General features: G+C 42.7%; 1 protein-coding gene across 18 annotated transcripts in view; it reads left to right on the top strand.

Moving 5' to 3' along the window:
• The window catches only part of ZMIZ1 (zinc finger MIZ-type containing 1), a 458,362-nt gene that overhangs the window by 255,176 nt on the left and 183,390 nt on the right, over positions 1 to 19,796 (top strand). For 17 of the 18 annotated variants that reach the window (XM_078391048.1, XM_078391059.1, XM_078391054.1 and 14 more), the window contains one exon: positions 8,747 to 8,857. The exons of the other annotated variant lie outside the window; for it this stretch is intronic. In XM_078391048.1, coding sequence (XP_078247174.1) covers positions 8,798 to 8,857 — 60 coding nt within the window. In that variant the 5' untranslated portion in view covers positions 8,747 to 8,797. The remainder of the gene's footprint in view (positions 1 to 8,746; positions 8,858 to 19,796) is intronic. 18 annotated transcript variants of the gene reach the window in all.

The following is a 19,796-nucleotide window of genomic DNA, read 5'->3' as shown; positions in this document are numbered from 1 at the left end:
CTAATTTCTCTCAGCATATAGAGGCTCAGAGCAAATTATTCAGTTTTGTCTGATTGATGAAACACCACAGACTGTTTCTTGCTGTATGTTTTTTCTTCCTTCATTTTCCCCAGTGCAGGTTCCAAGAAGAGAGAAAGACAATTTTCTGTCCTTGTGCAAAGAAAAAAGTTTGCAGGTCCTTCTTTTGTAAACCTTCCTGGGCCAATGTAAACATAATGCCAGCCAGGATTCAGGCCATGATAGGCCCCAGAACTTGCACCAGTCTTGGTCTTACAGACAGCATCCTTTCATAAAAGGCATCTGCATTTGCATTCCTAGCCCAGCATTTGAAATTAGGTGTAAAGCACAGAACACTGACTCTCCTGGCCACAAATGCTTCTCCCCTTTCTTGTACTGTTCCTTTTATTCATTGAAGCCCATTGCTGTCTTTACTGACAAAGGAATTCAGTGTTTTGGGGGTAATGTCCATTAGGTCAAACAGCAAATCTAGAGGAGATTACTGATCTTGTGTCCAACTGTGTATCACTTAGTGTTTTCCAAAATTCCTCTCCACAAGAACCTCTTTTTGTCTCAGTGTTCTTGCCTAAGGCTTGCCTAAGGATTCTGAGAAGTGTTGTGAGAGGTCTTTCAGCTCATTGGACCTCACGCCATGACACTGGGGATCTTGCTGTAAACCTCTATGTCAACATCATAGAGCAGCGCCTTAGCATACCCCCCTGTACCGCTCTTTGCAGCTGGGCATTACAGGGGAAGATAAAAAAAATGGGTGACTGAATGTCCTTTTCTGAAAACCTGACTGCCATTACAGACCTTCTCACCCCTAATAATCTCTCGAGCATCCAGTGTCTGCCCAGACCACAGTGCAAAAAGCATTACTGTAGGTGATATTCCAGTGGAATGCTGTCTAGAACTCTTCAGAAGCAGCTTCTTTTCATTTCATTCCCAAGAGAACGATAACAACAGAAATATCTGATAAGACATGGGGGCTTCAGAAGGTCCTTCTGCCTCTTCAAGCTCAGATGCGTCAAAAGGTCTGCTTTCCCTCCCACCTCTGGAAGCCATTGCAGCTACCCCTAAACATAGTCTTCCTGTTCCTTCCCTATGCAGTGACAGTAACAAAGAAAAACAGGGAAAGGTACGAAGGAGAGATTCCCTCCCCCCCCATTCCTTATAATCTTACTACACACTAATAGCATGACTAGATGCAGGGGACTATTGGAGAGGTAATCCTCCCCAAGCTACCAGGGGAGCTAGAATTCCTATAGTCCAGGTTATCCCATCATTCTATTAGTAGTGGGATGATGCAAATAGAGAGGAGATAGAGATAAAAACTTCCCCGGTGCTGTGTTCCTCTGGCATTATTGTCACTGCTGAAGTCACAGCTATATGTTATGTTTCCAACCACTGGCTGGTTAATTTCCCCCAGTCTTTTCTCCTCCCCACCCCCCACCCCCAAGTTTTTGGCAAAACTGGAAAAACAATCAATCTAAGGAAAGCGCTGAAGGGATCAATCATCTCTAATTTTTAAGAGTCATGCTAGTACCCTTGATCATATAGAGAGGGAGCAGGCAGCTCCTGTGTGGATTCATAAGAGATTTGACATTTATTTACAGTATTTCCTTTCGTATGTCATTATATAAATACAGATGAACAGGATGGTTCTGTTACTTCTTTGCAGTGCAGTGTTCCTGATAATGCTTAGTAAGTAGCAGAGTTTGGTAACTGAGAGAGAGGGGAGAAGGAAACTTGACAAATCGCTTCATTGTCTCTGTAAATTAACTTAACTTCATTACTTAATTGTCTCCTTACAGTTGGGTGTTTTACACATCAGCTGCATGGAATGGATAGTTTTTACTCTTATACATTGTAAATGTAAACCTTTTTCAGGGAGGGAAAGACAGTATAATACCATACCCTTCCTCCAACTTCCTCCATGGGAGAAAGGGGCCACCCAAAGGTTTGGGGGATGTTGATCTACACCCTCATCCAAATAAGAACCTCAATATTTTCTGCAAGAGTTGTAAGACTAACTTCTTTGTATTTGCGCTAGGATAATTTATATAATTTTAAGCACTATTTCTATCAGGTAGGTAATGTTGCTGATTATATTCAGTTACACATTTATTCACCGACCCGTTCCAAGCTCTAGAGCAGTGATGGCAAAGCTATGGCATGTGTGCCACAGCTGGCACGCAGAGCTCTCTCTGTGGGCACATAAGCCATAAGTCGCCAACAAGAAATATTCACCTGTCCTCTGATCCTGAATTTTGGGAAGAACTCTTGGAAAGGGAGGGAGAGCCAAGGCAGCAATGGCCACCCCCCCCACACACACACACCTGGACACCAGGCATGGAAACACCCAGTTCCTGCCGCCTACACCTTAAGGATTGCAGCTGGAGGTGGAGCAGGGAGTGTCCGGGGCAGGCACTGGAGGTTGTGCGGCTGGAGGAGTGGGACTCTTGGGGATGGTTGTGGTTGGTTTTGTGTTGTAGTCTGGGCACTCAGGCTCAAAGAAGTTCACCATCACTGCCCTAGAGCATCTCCCTCAACCTGTTGTTCTACAGATGTTTCAGATTACAATTCCCATTAACCTGTAACTAGTATGACCAGTGATTAGAAATGTTGGGTGTTACAGTCTAAAGCCTCTGGAGGGCACCAATTTCAGGAAGGCTGCCATCCGAATCAGGTGTTTTAGAAATTCACTTTAGTAATAATGCTTTGTTATTGCTAACTAGACCCTAAACATAGCAAGGGAGCTCGGCTATTTGCATTGTTGCTGCTGTTACTAACATGTGTTCCTAATGTTTTCGTGCTCCAGATTGCTTCCCACTATACCAGCCAGATTAATCATTCTATAATATTTGTCCCTAATCCATTTTGTTTGATGACTACTGCTAACTGCAAGCCATTTGCTTCATGTACATTGAATCATTTTAATACTTTGTATGCCCCATAATCTACCGCTAGCACAAAATGCCTAGTAATGTTGGCTGACAGCATGAAAACCTTGTATATCTCACCACTGAGGAAAATAAGACATTCTTCCAGGATTTTTACCAGAAATTATCATTTTATGAAACAGAAGAATGTCAGAAAGGAGTGGATAGGCAGAAATATATCAGTCACAAATAATGGTTGACTCTATTTTCTTTCTCATTTTCCCTATTTCATGTGCCCCTTTCTGGCTCTCACTCCAAAAGAAAAGCTTTAAGTGAGAGAAGCTGTCTGAATAAGTTTCTCCAACACTTTTAGTGAGGAAGGATCTCACAAATTGAGTATGCTTCTTGAAAGTGTATTTGGAATAGATATATGGGGCGGAGAGTTGGAGTGTTTATTTCTAGGAGTCTTGGTAGAGTTTGGTGGACTTTTTTTGTTTATTTTCCCTGTTTTGGTTAGGTGACTGTTAAATTCCTACCTGAAGGAATTTATATCACTGTCTGTTAAATAAAATATATTTATGGAAAACAGATTTGATTTTCTTAAAGCTTGCAGTCTATTTCTATTTTGGATTGCCTATCTGTTAAGTGTAATTAAAATTCAGGTAATGTGTTGTCCCATGTAAGATGCATCATTGTTAAAAATGTGTCATGCCTGGTTTAGCTTATCATACAGGTAAATGCCTCCGCTGGATTAAACTTTTAGGTTGTTCAAGGATTCCGTAAACAAGCGGAAGCATTTGTACATTGCAAATGAACACAGTTTTAGTAATATCTTATCAGCCTGCATTTTCACAGGGTCCTTGGTCTGTCTCGGCTGTTGAGAATCTAGTACTAGCATAGACTAACAATAATGCTTGTATATGAAATGGGACTTTTCTATTTCATGAAGCATTATAATTCATTGACAGGAGTGCTTTATTGAACCTCTTGTGTCTAGAGTGTAGGGATGAGGCGCTTGAGCTGCTGTCATAAGGCCTCATTCAGCAGAGAAAGAGAGAAAGAAAGAGAGATTCCTTTCTCTGCAGTCTAATCCATCAGGAGTCATGAAAGAAGCATTATCAGTGACCTCCAGACAGCTTGTGTGGGGGGAATGCATCTGGGTACTAGGATCTGGTATTCATCACCCAGTGTCATGGATGCATTCAGAGCACCATTGAGGAAATCACAGCCTCCCTTTCTGGGTTTGCATAATGACCCTTAAGCTATTAGGGCAACTGAAGGTGGATGCTGGGAGGTTTAATTGGAGGGGCAAATAGCTTTGTTGTTTTAGGGGCCTCACAGTCACAGGGGCCTGCCTCCAAGGTTCTGCCCTTCGCAAGGATGTACAGTAAATCTTTGTGGTCTGTGAAGTGCAAAACTCATCTCCTTCTCCTGCAAGAGGGTGAGGTATTTTATGGTATGCCCAACAAAGGAACAATAGCAAAATATGTATTGCATAAAGTAAGAAACACTGTGTGAATAAAGCTTTAATGTATATTTCACAAATTATGATGCCTGCTGCTTTGTTACACTGACTTCTAAGGATTATAAGCATGAGGAGATGTATTTTTAGAAAATGATCCAATCTTTCTGTGCTTACTGTGTATCTTTGTGCTTTGCTTCATAAAAAAGACACCGGTTCTATGCAGAAACAAGTTGAACAAACTGAAGAGACCTTGAAAAGAAAACATAGCACTCTTTGTCTCAGTCTAAGTTAGAGGCAAGGAATTGCAGGAGCCATGACCATTCCTTATCGAGGTGTCTTATTGTTTCAAGACATTCTAAATTGAAAAGATTAAAGAATTCAATGAGTATTCCTTACACTGCCATACCTAAATATCCTTGGTTAAATGAGAAAGACATCTCAGTGAGAGATAGCAGACAGAGGAAAACTGATGATGGTGTAAGACGATGTTATATGTTGAACAGCATGCAGTAGGGAAGGCTCAGTTTATCAAATGTCCAAAAAGCATGAGCTTCTCCTTATTCCTCAAAAGCACACAGCTATATAGCCACTTACCGTATTTTTTGCTCTATAAGTTGCACTCCCCCCCCAAAAAAGTGGGGGTGAAAGTCTGTGCATCTTATGGAGCAAAGCTGGAGATTTTGCCCCCGCTGGCCCTGTGAGGGGGTGGGGGAAGCCGCCCAAGGATCTGAGTCTGCCTTCCAGGACCCTTGGAGGGCTCCCCCAACACCTGCACGGGGCCAGTGGGGGCGAAATCGCCACCTTCTGGGACTCTTTCGAGGCTTGGGAAGCTTCAGAAGAGTCCCTGAATGTGCCGATTTCGCCCCTCTGGCCCCCGGGAGAGCTGGGTGAGCCTCCAAAGGGTCCTAGGGTGTGTTCCATAAGATGAACCTCTCCATAAGGCTCACCAAATTTTTAGAAGAAAACAGATTGTTTTTTCCTGTTTTCTCCTAAAAATTTGGTGCCTCTTACGGAGCGAAAAATACGGTACTCATTTATATGGGACATACATGAAAGTACATGATCCTAAGTCAAGCACACTAGCAATTTTAGTGCCCCCCCTTTTGTCATTGTATGTTTGTATGCCAGTGTCTCTCCATTCGTTCTGGATCCAAAGTAAAGAAAAAATACATGGGCTAAGTTCTCCTATAGCCACAGAATCTAGTAAGCCCCCATAACCTTATAGGTTTCTGCCTTTTATTTATTATTTATTTTATTTTATTTATTTGATTTATATCCCGCCCAACTGGTATATTTATACCACTCTGAGCGGCTAACAACAGAAAATGTACAATTATAATAATGTAGAACATAAACATCAATTATTAAACAAAACATACCAAACATCATAAGTGAAAATAGGTAAAGAAGAGAAATTAAATTAAATTAAATTAAATTAAATTAAATGCTGGCAGGAGGGAAGGCCTGGACATAAAGCCATGTTTTTAGTTGGATTTTAAATGTACCCAGTGTAGGGGCAGCGCGAATCTCAGGAGGTAGACTGTTCCAAAGGCGGGGAGCCACCGCCGAGAAGGCCCGATTTCGCGTCTTTTCTCTCCGGGCCTCCCTCGGGGTCAGGCTCCTCAGCCTCACCTCCTGGCTCGCGCGGGTGGTGCGGGTAGATCTAGGTGGGAGAAGGCGTTCCGCCAAGTATCGAGGTCCCAAACCGTTTAGGGCCTTATAAGTGAGCATTAAAACTTTGAAGTCTATACGGAAACGGATGGGCAGCCAATGCAGTCTTGCCAGAATAGGGGAAATATGATGGTGTTTTCTCCCTCCAGTAAGGAGTCTGGCTGCTGCGTTCTGCACCATCTGAAGTTTCCGTATCAGCTTCAAAGGCAGCCCCACGTAGAGCGCGTTGCAGTGATCTAATCTTGAGATTACGAGCGCATGTACTAAGGTAGTGAGGGCCCCCGTATCAAGATAGGGCCGCAGCCTGGCAATCCGCCAAAGGTGGAAAAAGGCGGAACGGACAACCGACGCCACCTGGGTTTCCATGGTAAGCGTCAGGTCCAGATGTATGCCCAAGCTGCGAACCCCACTGGTGCCAGGGTCGTCCCCCCAAACGAAAGAGGGTAGACCAAGTCACCAACCCTGGGAGCCCCCACCCTCAGGACTTCCGTCTTGTCTGGGTTCAGCTTCAAGCCATTCTCCTACATCCATTCCAGTACAGTCCCCAGGCAGCACTGGAGGGACAGGACGGCATCACCTGCGGTAGGTGAAAAGGAGATGTAGAGCTGAGTGTCATCAGCATACTGGTGACACAACGCTCCACATCCCCTGATGATCCCCGCTAGCGGTCTCATATAGATATTAAACAGCATTGGGGAGATAGTCGACCCCTGTGGGACCCCACAATTGGAGCTCCACGGGGCCGAGACATTCTCCCCAAGCTGAACTCTCTGGGGGCGGTCCTCCAAGAAGGAACGGAGCCAGGCTAATGCCGAGCCACCAATTCCCAGCTCGGAGAGCCTCCCCAGGAGGATACCGTGGTCGACGGTATCAAAGGCCGCAGAAATATCGAGGAGGACTAACAGGGACGTTTTGCCCCTGTCAGCCTCCCTCAGCAGGTCATCACACAGGGCGACCAATGCTGTCTCTGTACCGTGGCGCGGCCTGAAGCCCGACTGGAACGGATCCAGGGCATCTGTTTCATCCAGGAGTGCCTGAAGCTGGTCTGCCACCACCCTCTCCACCACTTTGCTCAAGAAAGAAATATTGGCGACGGGCCTATAATTGCCAGTCTCGTCCGCCGCCAAACTAGATTTCTTTCGTATGGGCCTAATGAGTGTCTCCTTGAGGGCAGGGGGAAACCTGCCCTCAAGGAGAGACCCATTTATTATTGCTGTGGCCCACTCAGTTGTTTTCGGCCTGGCTGCTTTGATTAGCCAGGCCGGGCAAGGGTCCAAGGAGGAGGTAGTGGCCCGACAGCGATCAAGCACCCTGGCCACAGAGTCAGGCGTTACTGGCTGAAAAGAATTAAAAGTAACCGGGCAAGACGGAGCGCTGGACGTCTCAGCTCGATTCACTGCGTTCAAAAAAGGAGAAAGCTCCCGGCAGATGGCCTCCACTTTAGATTTAAAAAATGCTGCAAATTGGTCCGGAGAAAAACTAGGGGGAGGCCCATCTCCTGGACCAACTCCGGATAGGTCGCGCACTATACGGAATAGCTCCGCCTGCTGATTGGATGCTTCGCTTATCCGGTTAGCGAAGAATGATCTACATGCAGCCTTCACCTTATTCAGGTAAAGGTTAGTTGCGACCTTGACAGCTACCCAATTATTATCTGTCGGATTCTTCCTCCATCTACGCTCTAGCCTTCTCCTTATTCGCTTCATCGCCCGGAGCTCCTGGTTGAACCAGGGCGCCGGACGAGTTCTGCGCCAGAGAGGGCGCTTGGGCGCGATCGTGTCCACAGCCCTGGATCCGTTCTTTATAAGGAAGATTTTTCATTAGTTATGTTGCAATGAATTTTTTTTTTTGAAAATTAGTGAGGATTCATTTTTGGAAATGTTTGAAAACATACAAAATGCATACAGTCGTTAATCTTATACACACAAAAAGCTGGGGGAGTATTTATTTGGGGCCTTTGTCAAAGTTCATCTAAAATCACTTACATTCACCACACTGGAGATGTAGATGGTTGCATGTCCACAGTCTCCAAATTAACTGGCTTAGGTAGCTAGGTAGCTAGCTGTGCAATCTACCCGTTGTTTCTCTCTTTCATACCCAGCTAGATAGATAGGAAAGAGAGAGACAATGGGTAGGTTGCAAAGCCCGTTCCAAATACTACTGGTGTGTCTTTATACATTTGCGCTGTATCGAGTCTAGTGTTTTGCATGTATACTTAGCCTCTTGACACATTTCTTTCCAGATATTTTCCACCAAATTCATCTTGAGTTCTGTCCTGGCAGAAAGCATTGCATGGTACAGACCATCTGTGCTAGGCTCCCCAGCAGTCAGTAACACTAAATAGGATGTCATTTTCTACCCTTTTCTCCGAGACACAAAAATGATTCCAGTGGGAGCAGCAAGTCTTAGCATTAGAATACCCTGTGAATTACAGTCATGGAATTGGGAGATGGGGAGGCAGTAGTAGATTCAGTATGAGATTCCCCCTAAGTTTATAGCCCATTCTATATTATGCAACCTTGGAATGTCACAGTGACTTAAGAAATAAAAGTAGTTTGCTTCCCCCAAAAAAGTACTTTTCTTCTCTTTAAATTGAGGGCTTGTTACTCTTACCACAAAGGACAGACATGTGCTATAAAATGTCCGAGCTCTCACTCACTGTAGAATTTGCAAGATCATGTTTTAGTTTCTTTCTCTTAATGGTTGCTCTTATTTTTTTTGTATCTTGCAGCTTGAGGGATTTTAATGGCTTTCAGGTAGAATCCAAGTGGAGACAATCAAAATGAATTCTATGGACAGGCACATACAGCAGACCAATGATCGGCTGCAGTGCATAAAACAGGTAAGTCAAAGTTTTGTCATAAAAAAAACAAGAATGGAAGGGTGAAAACAACCCAGAATTACATGCCAGGCTGTTCCCTCATGGCCTAAATGCTGTATCAGATCCTGTTCTGCTATGGCAGCCCTTGATCTGTAGATGAGGAATCCATTCAGATCTAATGGCTTGTAACTTGTTTGTGTAACCCTTTAAATAAGTTCTCAAGGGAGCTGGGGGCTTCATTTCTCCCTGCACCGATCAAGAAAGTGCACCCTCTTCACATTGCATTGGAAGCAATTGCTATTTTAAAAAAAATACTTAGTTCTGCTTTCCTCCAAGTGCCTCAGGACAATTTCTGCAACTACCATCCTCCAGGGAAGACTTGGCTATGCAGGGCATGACAAACATAGTAGTAGACCATTGATCTAGATGGGTGTGGTATAAATCTAAATAAAGATAGATAGATAGATAGATAGATAGATAGATAGATAGATAGATAGATAGATAGATAGATAGATAGATAGATAGATAGATAGATAGATAGATTAGATAGATAGATAGATAGATAGATAGATAGATAGATAGATAGATAGATAGATAGATAGATAGATAGATAGATAGATAGATAGATAGATAGATAGATAGATGAGATGCACCATGTTTTGATATGGCATTAGTAGAGACTATTTGGAGGCACCTATATAGAATCTCCTGGACCCCCTCCCTCAGATCCACTTTGGAAAATAGTGTGAACGTTCATCTGTGTTCTTCTTTAAGTCAATCAGGTTACAGCCAAGGGTCAAGGAAAGTTTCTTTCTGTTTAGTGTACAAAGACCTCCCTACTGTCCCGAAGTGCAGCAGCCTGTTTTTATAACTGAGGGAAAAAATAAGGAAAAGGCCATATACTTGTTGAAATAATACACAGGCAGGAACAGGTGATACCTGTATTAGACTGTAAAGAATTGGAAACAAAAAACCCACCATAAAACAAAAGTGAGCTTTCGATGATAAATCTTCTTCAAGTCTGCTTATCAAATTATTGTGGTATTTCCAAAATTATATGCTGTTATTGATGTCCCAAATTCACATGGCTAATATTGAGGCCATGTTAACTGCTTAGCTGCAGTATGCAAGTTAGTTCCAAGCTTCTCCTCAGCTTGCAGTTTGGAATTTATGACCCATCTCTTAAAACAAAGGACAGCAAGGCAATTTGGGAGGCCCCATGTTCCCCCTTTCTGCCTTTTTGAAACTTGAACAATTTCTTTTTAGCGGGGGGGGGGGGAGAGGAGAGGGAGCCCAGATGCAGAGCCTCGTGGTTCAGTGATTAAACTGCTGTATTGCAACCAAAACTGTGCTCACGACTCGGGGTTCAATCCCAGGTAGCCGGCTCAAGGTTGACTCAGCCCTCTATCCTTCTGTGGTCAGTAAAACGAGTAACCAGCTTGCTGCGGGTGGGGGGCAGTGTGTAGCCTGCATAATTGTAAACCACCCAGAGAGTGTTTGAAGTATATAAGCAGCACACTTTGCTTTTTTTGCTTTTTGCTTTATGGCCTGCCTCTGGCAGAGTTGGGATTAAGAATTTAGTTAAACCACCAGGAACAGTCAAATTTAGCCAAATTTAAGCCAAATAAGTAGTTTTACCTGGTGGATGTTGTCATTAGCATCCAGTACTGCTTGTTTGGGTGTCAAGAGTCCATGATGATCAAGAACACATGCTGATTTTCATTTGGTGCCCGGATTGGCCATTCTATGGCATTTTATACATTGAGGAAAAATCAGGAAAAGGCCATACAGTTGTTAAAACAATACACATGCAGGAAGAGATGATACTTTTATTCAACCATTATGAATAGAAAACAAAACAACAACAACAAACAGCGAGTTTTTGATGATCAATCGTCATCTTCAAGGCTGTGCATCAAGTGCTTGTGGGTATTTCCAAAATTATATGCTGTTATTGATGTCTCAAATTCACATGGCTGATGTTGAGGCCAGCTTAGCTTCTTAGCTGCAGTATGCAAGTTGGTTTCAAGCTTCTTTCTCCTCAGTTTGCAGTTTGGAATTTATGACCCATCTCTTAAAACAAAGGGAGTTAGTCTTTCTACCTCCAAATTAAAGGGAGATATAAATCCAAAACTTTTGATGGGAGGTAGGAAGGAAACAAAAGTTGGCTACAGCAATCAAACCAGATAACTAGAAAAAATAAAATTAATGACTACTTTAAAAAAATCTTAAAGGAAAACCCGATGTGATCAGTCTATTGCCAGACCTACTACTGGACTACTCAGGGAGCAAACGTTCTGAAAATGAGGCAGCCTTAAACTTTTCCAATGAAAAATGATTTTTTTCTGAGCTTAATTTATTTTAATTTTTCTCATTTTATACATTTGCTGTATGTATTGGACATTCTTCTTTCAAAGAGGAGTTGTTGGGTGAGAGGCTGTTGGTTTTCCTCTGCTTAACTTCTTTTTTCCTCACCTTACCTTACCAGGCAATAGGATCTTTTCTCCCCCACCCTCCCTGCTCCCTCTCTCTTAACTGGTCGAGGAATTTAGGGGCCCTGCAAAGGGAAACAGCAGTAGCATATAGCATGTTGTTTCCCATGCTGTCCTTCTGATCCTTGTGGAGCTACATCAATGAATATGCCAGGCATGGATGTAGCATTCTCTGGGGTGGTTAAGAAGTCTGCTATCTGCTGAATTGGAATGTTATTGGACTATCGATAGTGCAAATTAATGAAAAATCAGCCATTTTACCCTGTCTCGGTTTCACAGTTTTGGAGCTATAGCAAAGACAGGCACATATTCTGTCCTCTTTGCTAGACAGTAATATAAAGTGGACCCTTGACTTACAGACGACTTGACTTACAGACTTTTTGAGTTACAGAATTCCCTGGCTGCAAAATTTAGGTTTGACTTGCAGACTGAGAATTGATTTACAGACCAGAAAAAAATCAAAATGGAACAAAAACGGCCTGTTACGGGATTAATCGGTTTTCAATGCACTGTAGGTCAATGGAGACTTGACTTACAGACTTTTTGACTTGAGAACCGCCTTCCAATACGGATTAAGTTCTCAAGTCAAGACCCCACTGTATTTGGTCATATCAAATGTCTATGTGGTACATAGCTCAGAATGTAGGAGTATCTGGCTGTAGAGCCAAGAGTTAGGAGCTTGATTTTCCATTGTGCCTTCTTGGAGAAAAATCAGCCTCTGTAGCCTTGGGCAAGCTATAAAGTTGTACAATATCACCGGAAAAAGCAACTGATAAGCCACTACAGGGTACCTTATACTTAGGAAGCCCTGGCAAGTGTCGTCATACTTTAGACTTGACTTGACAGCACATAATTATTGAGAGCCAGGGTGCACAAAGTGATGGATGATGACTCCGGAGATCTAAGTTCAAATCCCTGCTTGGCTGTGGAAACTCACAGGAGCAGGGGCGGGCGTCTGTAGTAAAATAACTTCTTGACCGTCTTGCATACCTTGGAAATTATATTTGGTTCACCATAAATCAGAAGCTACTCGACAGCACATGACAAACATGATTACAGTATGATGAATTGCCTGCTAGGACAGTGTTAATAGTGAGCTGGCATGGTGGTGCAGTTCTAGTAAATAAGTTGAAAAAATTAACCAGAAATTACCAAGATTGTTTTATTAGGATGGGAGCCAAGGATCTTGTTTCAGGTTAAAACTGCAAGCAATAGGCATTTTCCTATTCAATGATACTATGTTCATGGTGGACTCAACATAATAAGAAACACTGTGTGTTCTAACAACCAGTTTAAAATTTCCTTCCCTTTAAAAAGAAAAAATGTGAACATACGCTAAGTGAGGAGTTAGTAATTATGATCTGGTCTCTGAAACTGTACCATAGTAGGTGTATTTCTGCCATATGTGGGACTGTCTCAGATTCTCAGGAATCTAACAAATCCTGCTTTTTATTTAGACAGACACACAGATAGGTCAGATAGATAGATACGGGCCCAGCCTTCCCAAGGAAAGACTATTATTTTCGTGGAAAATAAGTGCTTCATTTCAGCTGGATGAGATGTACTGTATACAGCAAAGATATTTTTGAAAAAGTGATAGAGAAAATACTAAATATTGAGAAACAGTGAAAGTGACAATTTAGTATCATTGTACAAAGATTTTTCAAGGATTTGTATATTCGGTATCTAACGATAAATATATGAATGACACATAATTAAATTTAGGGCTTTTGCTGCCACCCTCTGGCTCATGGGTTGCTGTGAATGTTGTCCATTGAACATGGTACAGGGAAAAGGCTGAACTTAAGTTGTATGTGTAGCATTCAGATGTCTTATATGTTAAATTGAACTGTTCTACAATAGCCTAGAATCTATTTAACTTTATGAAATGTCTTCAACCTCCCAATCTTTTTCTCTTAACTGTGTTTCTGGTTGAGGAACGCTGCACTGATAATGAACAGCCATCTCTGGCTTCTCAAGCATGTCACAGGCCTGTGGATTGGACTTTACAGCCATTGGTTAATCCTTCTGCCCTGGTAGAATGTCTCTTTTGGGTTTGGTGCTTGAGAAATGAAGAGATAGTGTGAAGATACTGCATTCATGCAAGAAGGAAAACCTCTTGTCAGGCAGGGCTGGTGTATGTCTTCTACCTGGGAAATCTTCAGCGCTTTGCAAAGGCCCAATCTCCCCTACCTCCATATACAGTATAATCCATTTATTTGTTTAAGCTTTTGTTCTATCCACTCCCACACTCTGTGTATATGTGTGTGTTACAGCATCTTAATTTCAAAAACACCTTAACTTCAGGTTTTTCAGAGACACCCGGAAAAGAAATCAGTGTAGATTAATTGACAAAATCCTAAAACTTAGATGGTACATGATAAAGCAGAGGTCCCCAAACTTTAGAGTCCTGGATGCTCTTGGACTATAACTCACAGAAGTCTCTTGACTATTGGATGTTCCAGCTGGGGTTTCTGGGAGTTGAAGTCCAAGAAGTTCTGAGGCCCCACGTTTCAGAACTGCTGTAATAAAGAAAAATTTTGCTGTGGAAAGAGAGAATGAATATGGATGAAACCGGTGAAATGAAATGACGATCAAGGACTTAGCGACATACAAAGTTAAGAGTTGGTGTCACGTTGTGTTTTGGCCTGTTGCAATCTGATCTTCATTTGCTGCTGATTGGCTGGGGTGTGAAATTTAGCCCACCTAAGCTATGCTATGGTTTCTGAGCCTTGTCACTGGGATAGCATATTGTGATTTGGGAATCTGAATATGGGATGGGCAAGGAACTGTCATCAAGCATGTGGAACACTAAAATACATGGCACATTGGTTGTGCTTGACTCACTGGGACATTGGGAACACTGTCCTGGAGTGAGAAAGAAGAGACCGTAACAATTTCTCTCAGAAGAGGGCTTGCCCTTGGTTATGCTAGAGAAATTGGGCTGTGTCCTTCGTGTCCTTTGCATGTTGGTGGATAGGACTCTGACTTTGTTTTTCAGCAATGCATGGTGGTCTTTATAGGAAAGGCCTGGGTCTGTGTGACATAATGCAGCATTTCCCCTTGAACAGGTTGGAGCTTTGCTGCCTGAAGTCTTCTTGCCTCATGCTTTGGAATATTGGTTTGCAACTGACAGTGAAGCTGAGATGACAAAGCCAACCTTCCCCCTCCCCCTGAAAGGCACAGAAACACAAAGAATTAAGTAGAGCTATTTCACGGGGGCAGGCAGGAGGCCGGGTACTTCCTGTTTGGATAAATTGCAGGCAGAAATACAAAAAAAGGAGAGATTCTGCTGCTTGCTGCTGCTGCTGCTCTCTGTCTCTCTCTCTCTCCCCAGCTTGATTTTTTTTTTTTAATGAGAGGACTCATTAGGTCCCTTGCAGAGGCTTTTTGCTCCTTTTCCTGGAATTTTGAGTTTGGTTTTTTACTTTAGACTGATCATTTGTGGGTTTATTTTCTAACTGCTAGTATTGTAAAAAGTATGGCTCCAAAGAAGAAAAGTGGTGGATCTTACTGGCAGCACGAACACCACAAAACTGTAACAGTTCCTTCAAGAACAAAAGTGGCCCTTCAACCCCAAACTGAGTATATGCCTGAGGCCCAGGTGATGGTGGCAATGGACTATTTCTCTATGGGTTTAGCACAATTAGATACTGAAGAGCAGGGAAGGCTGCACAGAATTCATGTTTTGGAAGAGAGCCTTCGGCAGGTAAGTATTCTTGAACGTGGGTTGAGATCTGGTGTTAGAAATAGTGTGTAATCAGCATCTGAAGCTCATCCAAGGTTTTGTTTCTGGAAGTGCAGAGTCCCTGGATGGATGACTGTGTTCACGATATAGAGAAGACACATGTTTGATGTGTCAGCTCCGTTTTCCATCCTGCTGAAAAAGTAAATGATTCTGGATGTTTCTAGCTTAAGAATTTGCCCTTCCTATAAAGTCCATTTTGGGGGGGGGGGCAGTTTCTACAGCACAAAGATCAATGCACAATAGTTGAAAGGCCCATTTCTTTGTGCTTGGAACAAAATCATGAGACCTCCTGGCTTGAAATAAGCCTTTATGTTAAGAGGGGGAAAAGTATTGGCACTTTAGAAGGGGGAAAATTATAACACCTCCCTTAGCACAAGCAGGAAGGGGGTTATAAGTTTAAACCCACCCAACCCTGATATCTGAAAATGAAACTGTATCATGGTTTTGTTTCTGTGATGCCTTGTTAGGACTCCAACCAGATCCATAATGGTTGTGGAGAGACATTTACTGCAAAGCTTGCCCTTTGCCAATGGGTCTTTCATATTCAGTCCGTTGGCTTGTTTGCCTGTTTATATGCATTGTCTCTAGAAGTACGGGATCTTGTTTTAGCCTTTTGCTTGTTTTTACTTTGAGCTCAGGTGTTAACACATATTTGTAAGTGCTACTTTACACTAACATACATTTGGTGATATTTTACTTTTTTGTTTTATCTTTAGTGCATATTGTAGAAAGATGACGTACATGTTACATGTTGAAAAAATTAAAAACTTGTCTTTGATGTACTCAAGATTAAGCTGCAGAAAGGAGCTTATATTGGCATTACATTTGTTTAGATTTACATTACATGATTTAAAGGAAAAATAGATGGTCCAAAATGCAAAGGGAGGGATACTGTGCCTGCCCTCTTTAAGTGGCACCCTTTATCTAATATATATAGAGGCTTCATGAGATGGGGAAGAGTTGATTTTTTTCAGTGTTTGCTGAGTAACTTCTTTGGTTGTTTGGAAAGGAAAGGTACAACATATATTTGTTCTGAAGTGTTTGTGCAGTTAAAACATCTATGTCACAGTGCACTTGTGATGAAGCCTCTCATTCAAAGCTGATGTGGTGACATGAACTGTTCATGAGCCTCCCAGTTGCACAGAGTACATATGTCAGGTGATTTGTAGCTACAAGAGAACGAATAGTTTGACTTGGTATAGAATATCACATAGGCCTTACAGGCAGCTGTTGCTTTTGTGGTTTGGACTCAGCATGAGGAAGAGGTCTTCAGATAAGCAGCTAAGGGAACTGAGTCAATAAGGTAGCTGAGTGATAATCTTAGAACTGCAGAGCTGGAAAGGACCCTTTGGGTCAACAAGTCCTGTCCTTGTCAGGGATGCACAGTGGAAGAGCGAACTCCCCACCTTGACTCTGCAGCCAGATACTTAAACCACTGAACGAAGAAGGGCTCAGGAAATGGAGAAAGGGAGATAGGGAAGCTGAAGCAAGAAGGAACTAATGAACATGAAGAAGGGTCTAAACATTATCGATGGAACATGAAGTAGACAAAAATACTCAAGGCCATATCTTACATGTAAAGCAAAGTGGTATGTGTCCATGAAACAGTTTTGTACCATTAATGTATGTACCATATTTTTTTGGTCAACGGTCAAAGTAGGTTGATTTTATTGTGGTATGTCTTACATCTCTACAGTCTTCCTTTAAAGGAGGTTTGGGATTGGGCTCTTGATTGCTTGGTGTGCTAGATACTCATTTCTGTGAGGACTGCCATCCTCAGCAGAACAGGCAGCTGTGTGGTCACCTGCTAATAATTGGACTGCTCCTGTCCCACACTCCAGGGGACAGAGCTGCCTTCACTAGTCCCATGGATACAGTCAATTCAGAAATGGTGTCAGTTCCCCATCACTGAGGCCAGTGAAGTCCTTGTAATAAACAAGTCTAGACTGGGGCCAGGCTAGAGCACTTTTCAGTAAGCGCCAGTAGAGGAAGCTGGGAAGCACTGGTGGTCCTCCTGTTCTTTGACGAACCACCTCCTCCTCTTGCACTGGTATTCACAGTGCCAGCACTTTAGTTGAGTGTGGGGTGAGCCCACAGAACCCATAAAGTGTCTTGTGCAAGATGGATCTGGTGGGGCTGGAGCCTTTTCTGAGGCTGGGATGATGGACATCCCTTTTCCCCAGCCTCAGGCCCTAGCCACTGAAAGGCTGCCAACCGGCTCTTACCAAGAATCATTGTCCTGCTCCCGAGTCAGCTCCCCAGTAGCACAGAGGATGGGCTCCAGCTGTTGTGCCATACAGCCCCAGCTCTTCCCTTGGCCAAACTCTCACCAGGAGCCCCAGGCTCAAAGGAGGAATTTGAGCCTTTGTCTCCACCCTCCTTTAATCCTCTCAATGGGTCCCCCCTCCCAACCTGCCAGCTTAGTGGTTCCCAACTTTGGGTAACAATTCCTGGAAACTCTGGCCAGCATAGCTGGTGGTGAAGGCTTCTGGGAATTGCAGTCCAAGAACACCTGGATTACCCAAGGTTGGGAGCCACTGTGCTGGCTGTTCCATATCTCCAGGCTTCCTGGAGGCACCTAGCCTTTCCTCCTCCCAGCTTTCTCTAGAGCCAGCTTGTGGGAGTGGGGCAAGGGCAAGGAGAGACAACTTGCCAGGAGCAGTGGTGGCAGTCCCCTCACAATATCGTATTTCATTCCAGTGCCTCAATCTTGACTTCATGGAATATGCAATGTAGCCAAAAAAAAAAAAAAAAAAAAAAAAAAAAAAAAAAAAAAAAGGGCAGGCAAGTGAAGATCAAAGGTATTGCATTGCTTGGCAAGTTATCTCTCCCCTCCCCCTTTGCAAGGCCATCTTGCTAGAATGGACAGTTGATTGGAAAGTCTTACCTGTTTCAAAACTGGCAAAATAACCAGGAGAGTCAAATAATTCCTCATAAGGAAAGGTTATGATTTGGGGAACTGTTCAGATGAAAAAAAAAACTAAATAAAGAGAGACATAATAGAGTTGTAAGACATGGTGCATCAAAAATCGATAGGGAAACATTTCTCATGACAATACAATCCATGGTCACCCATCAAACCTGAATGGTGGAAGATTTAGGATGGATAAAAGGAAGTGTTATTTTGTGGAACTTAGTTTAGTGGTAGCTGCCAATATGCATGGCCTTGAAGATGGCTGAGATAAATTAAAGCAGCCTTTATTTATCAATCACTGAGAAACACAAGATAGAGGGTTTAGTTTCAATCATGTCCTGCTGACAAACCCTCCCCCCTGCATTTAGGCAACTAATTGACTGTCATGTGAACAGAATGCTAGATAGACATTTTATCTCATCCAGCATGATAACCTCATATCATAGAAGAGAGCAATAACATTTGTTTTCATTTTTGTTTTGCTTTCTGAAGCATATAGACTTGCACACATGCAATTACATACTTGTGTATTCCTTTCCTGCCTCATCTTTCTTCTCAAGCATGTTCTCAGTTTATGTGTTAAAAACAGCAAGTGTCTCAGAAGGCAGTGCTACGCTAGTTCCATGGTAGGGAGGAAAATTAACAGCATGGTGTGAGAAAGGGAAAGACTTTATGAACGAGTTGTTTCCTGTGTATACAAAGAAAGAGGGTTGAGGTCACATTATTCTGGTTGCTAACTCAGCCTCTTAATGTCTGCAGCTTCTGACAAAAACCTGCATTAAAAATTATAGGGAGTAATTATGAGTGATTTGCAAACCCTCTAAGGCTTCTTGATGGCCATAAGAAAACTGGAAAATTGACATGTAGTAAAAATCTTTTTCTGTTATTTTTTCTCTTTCTCCTACGCACTCATGCACAAAATACTGTATATAAAATACTACAGTGATGCCTCGCATTACGACATTAATTCATTCCAGCGAAATCGCTGTAGAATGAAAACGTTGTAATGCGAAATTAAAAAGCCCATAGAAACACATTAAAACCTGATTAATGTGTTCCTATGGGCTTGAAACTCACTATCCAGCGAAGATCCTCCATAGCGCGGCCATTTTCGCTGCCCGTGCAGCGAGGAATCCATCCCAGAAAAGAGCGGGGAGCCTTTTTTTTTAACCCAGCGGCCATTTTGAAACCGCCGATCAGCTGGCTGAAAATCATTGTTTTGCGAGAATTGGTTCCTGAAGCAGGGAAACGGAACTGATCATCGCAAAGTGAAATTCCCCCATTGAAACCATTGTAAAGCGATCGCTTTTGCGATTGCAAAAAGTTCATCGTAATGCGGTTTCGTCGTTAAACGGGGCGCTCGGCTTGCGATGCACCACGGTATATTGAATCTCACCAAGAAATGTATGCGATGACATCATTTGTGAATAGGTGTTAGCAGAAATAATTCCTTCCACCTCCTGCCATTGCAGAAGGAGGCAATGGTAAACCCTTTCTGAATGCTTTATACACTGAAAGGCCTATGATGAAACAATCCAAAATGACAGAAGAGATAATGCAAGGAAATTAGATTCTCAGATCAGAAGGCACCCATTCAACTACTGGGGAAGAGGTAAGGATAAGTATGAGAAGCACTATGACCACAACTGGACTAAGGCCAAAAGATTGTTTGGTTGCTGATGTGCACAGATGAGAAAGAAAACTCAGATTCTGGGTGAGACACATACAGTACTTGAAACTTGGAATGTTAGAAGTTTGAATCAAGTTCAGAATTTTAAAACAAGAAATGGAATGTATAAACCTCAC

The sequence above is a fragment of the Pogona vitticeps genome, chromosome 3 (genome assembly GCF_051106095.1).
Source record: "Pogona vitticeps strain Pit_001003342236 chromosome 3, PviZW2.1, whole genome shotgun sequence".
Classification (NCBI taxonomy): Eukaryota; Metazoa; Chordata; class Lepidosauria; order Squamata; family Agamidae; genus Pogona; species Pogona vitticeps.
Note: the sequence above shows the minus strand (reverse complement) of the source record. Positions and strands in the feature narration are given on the sequence as shown.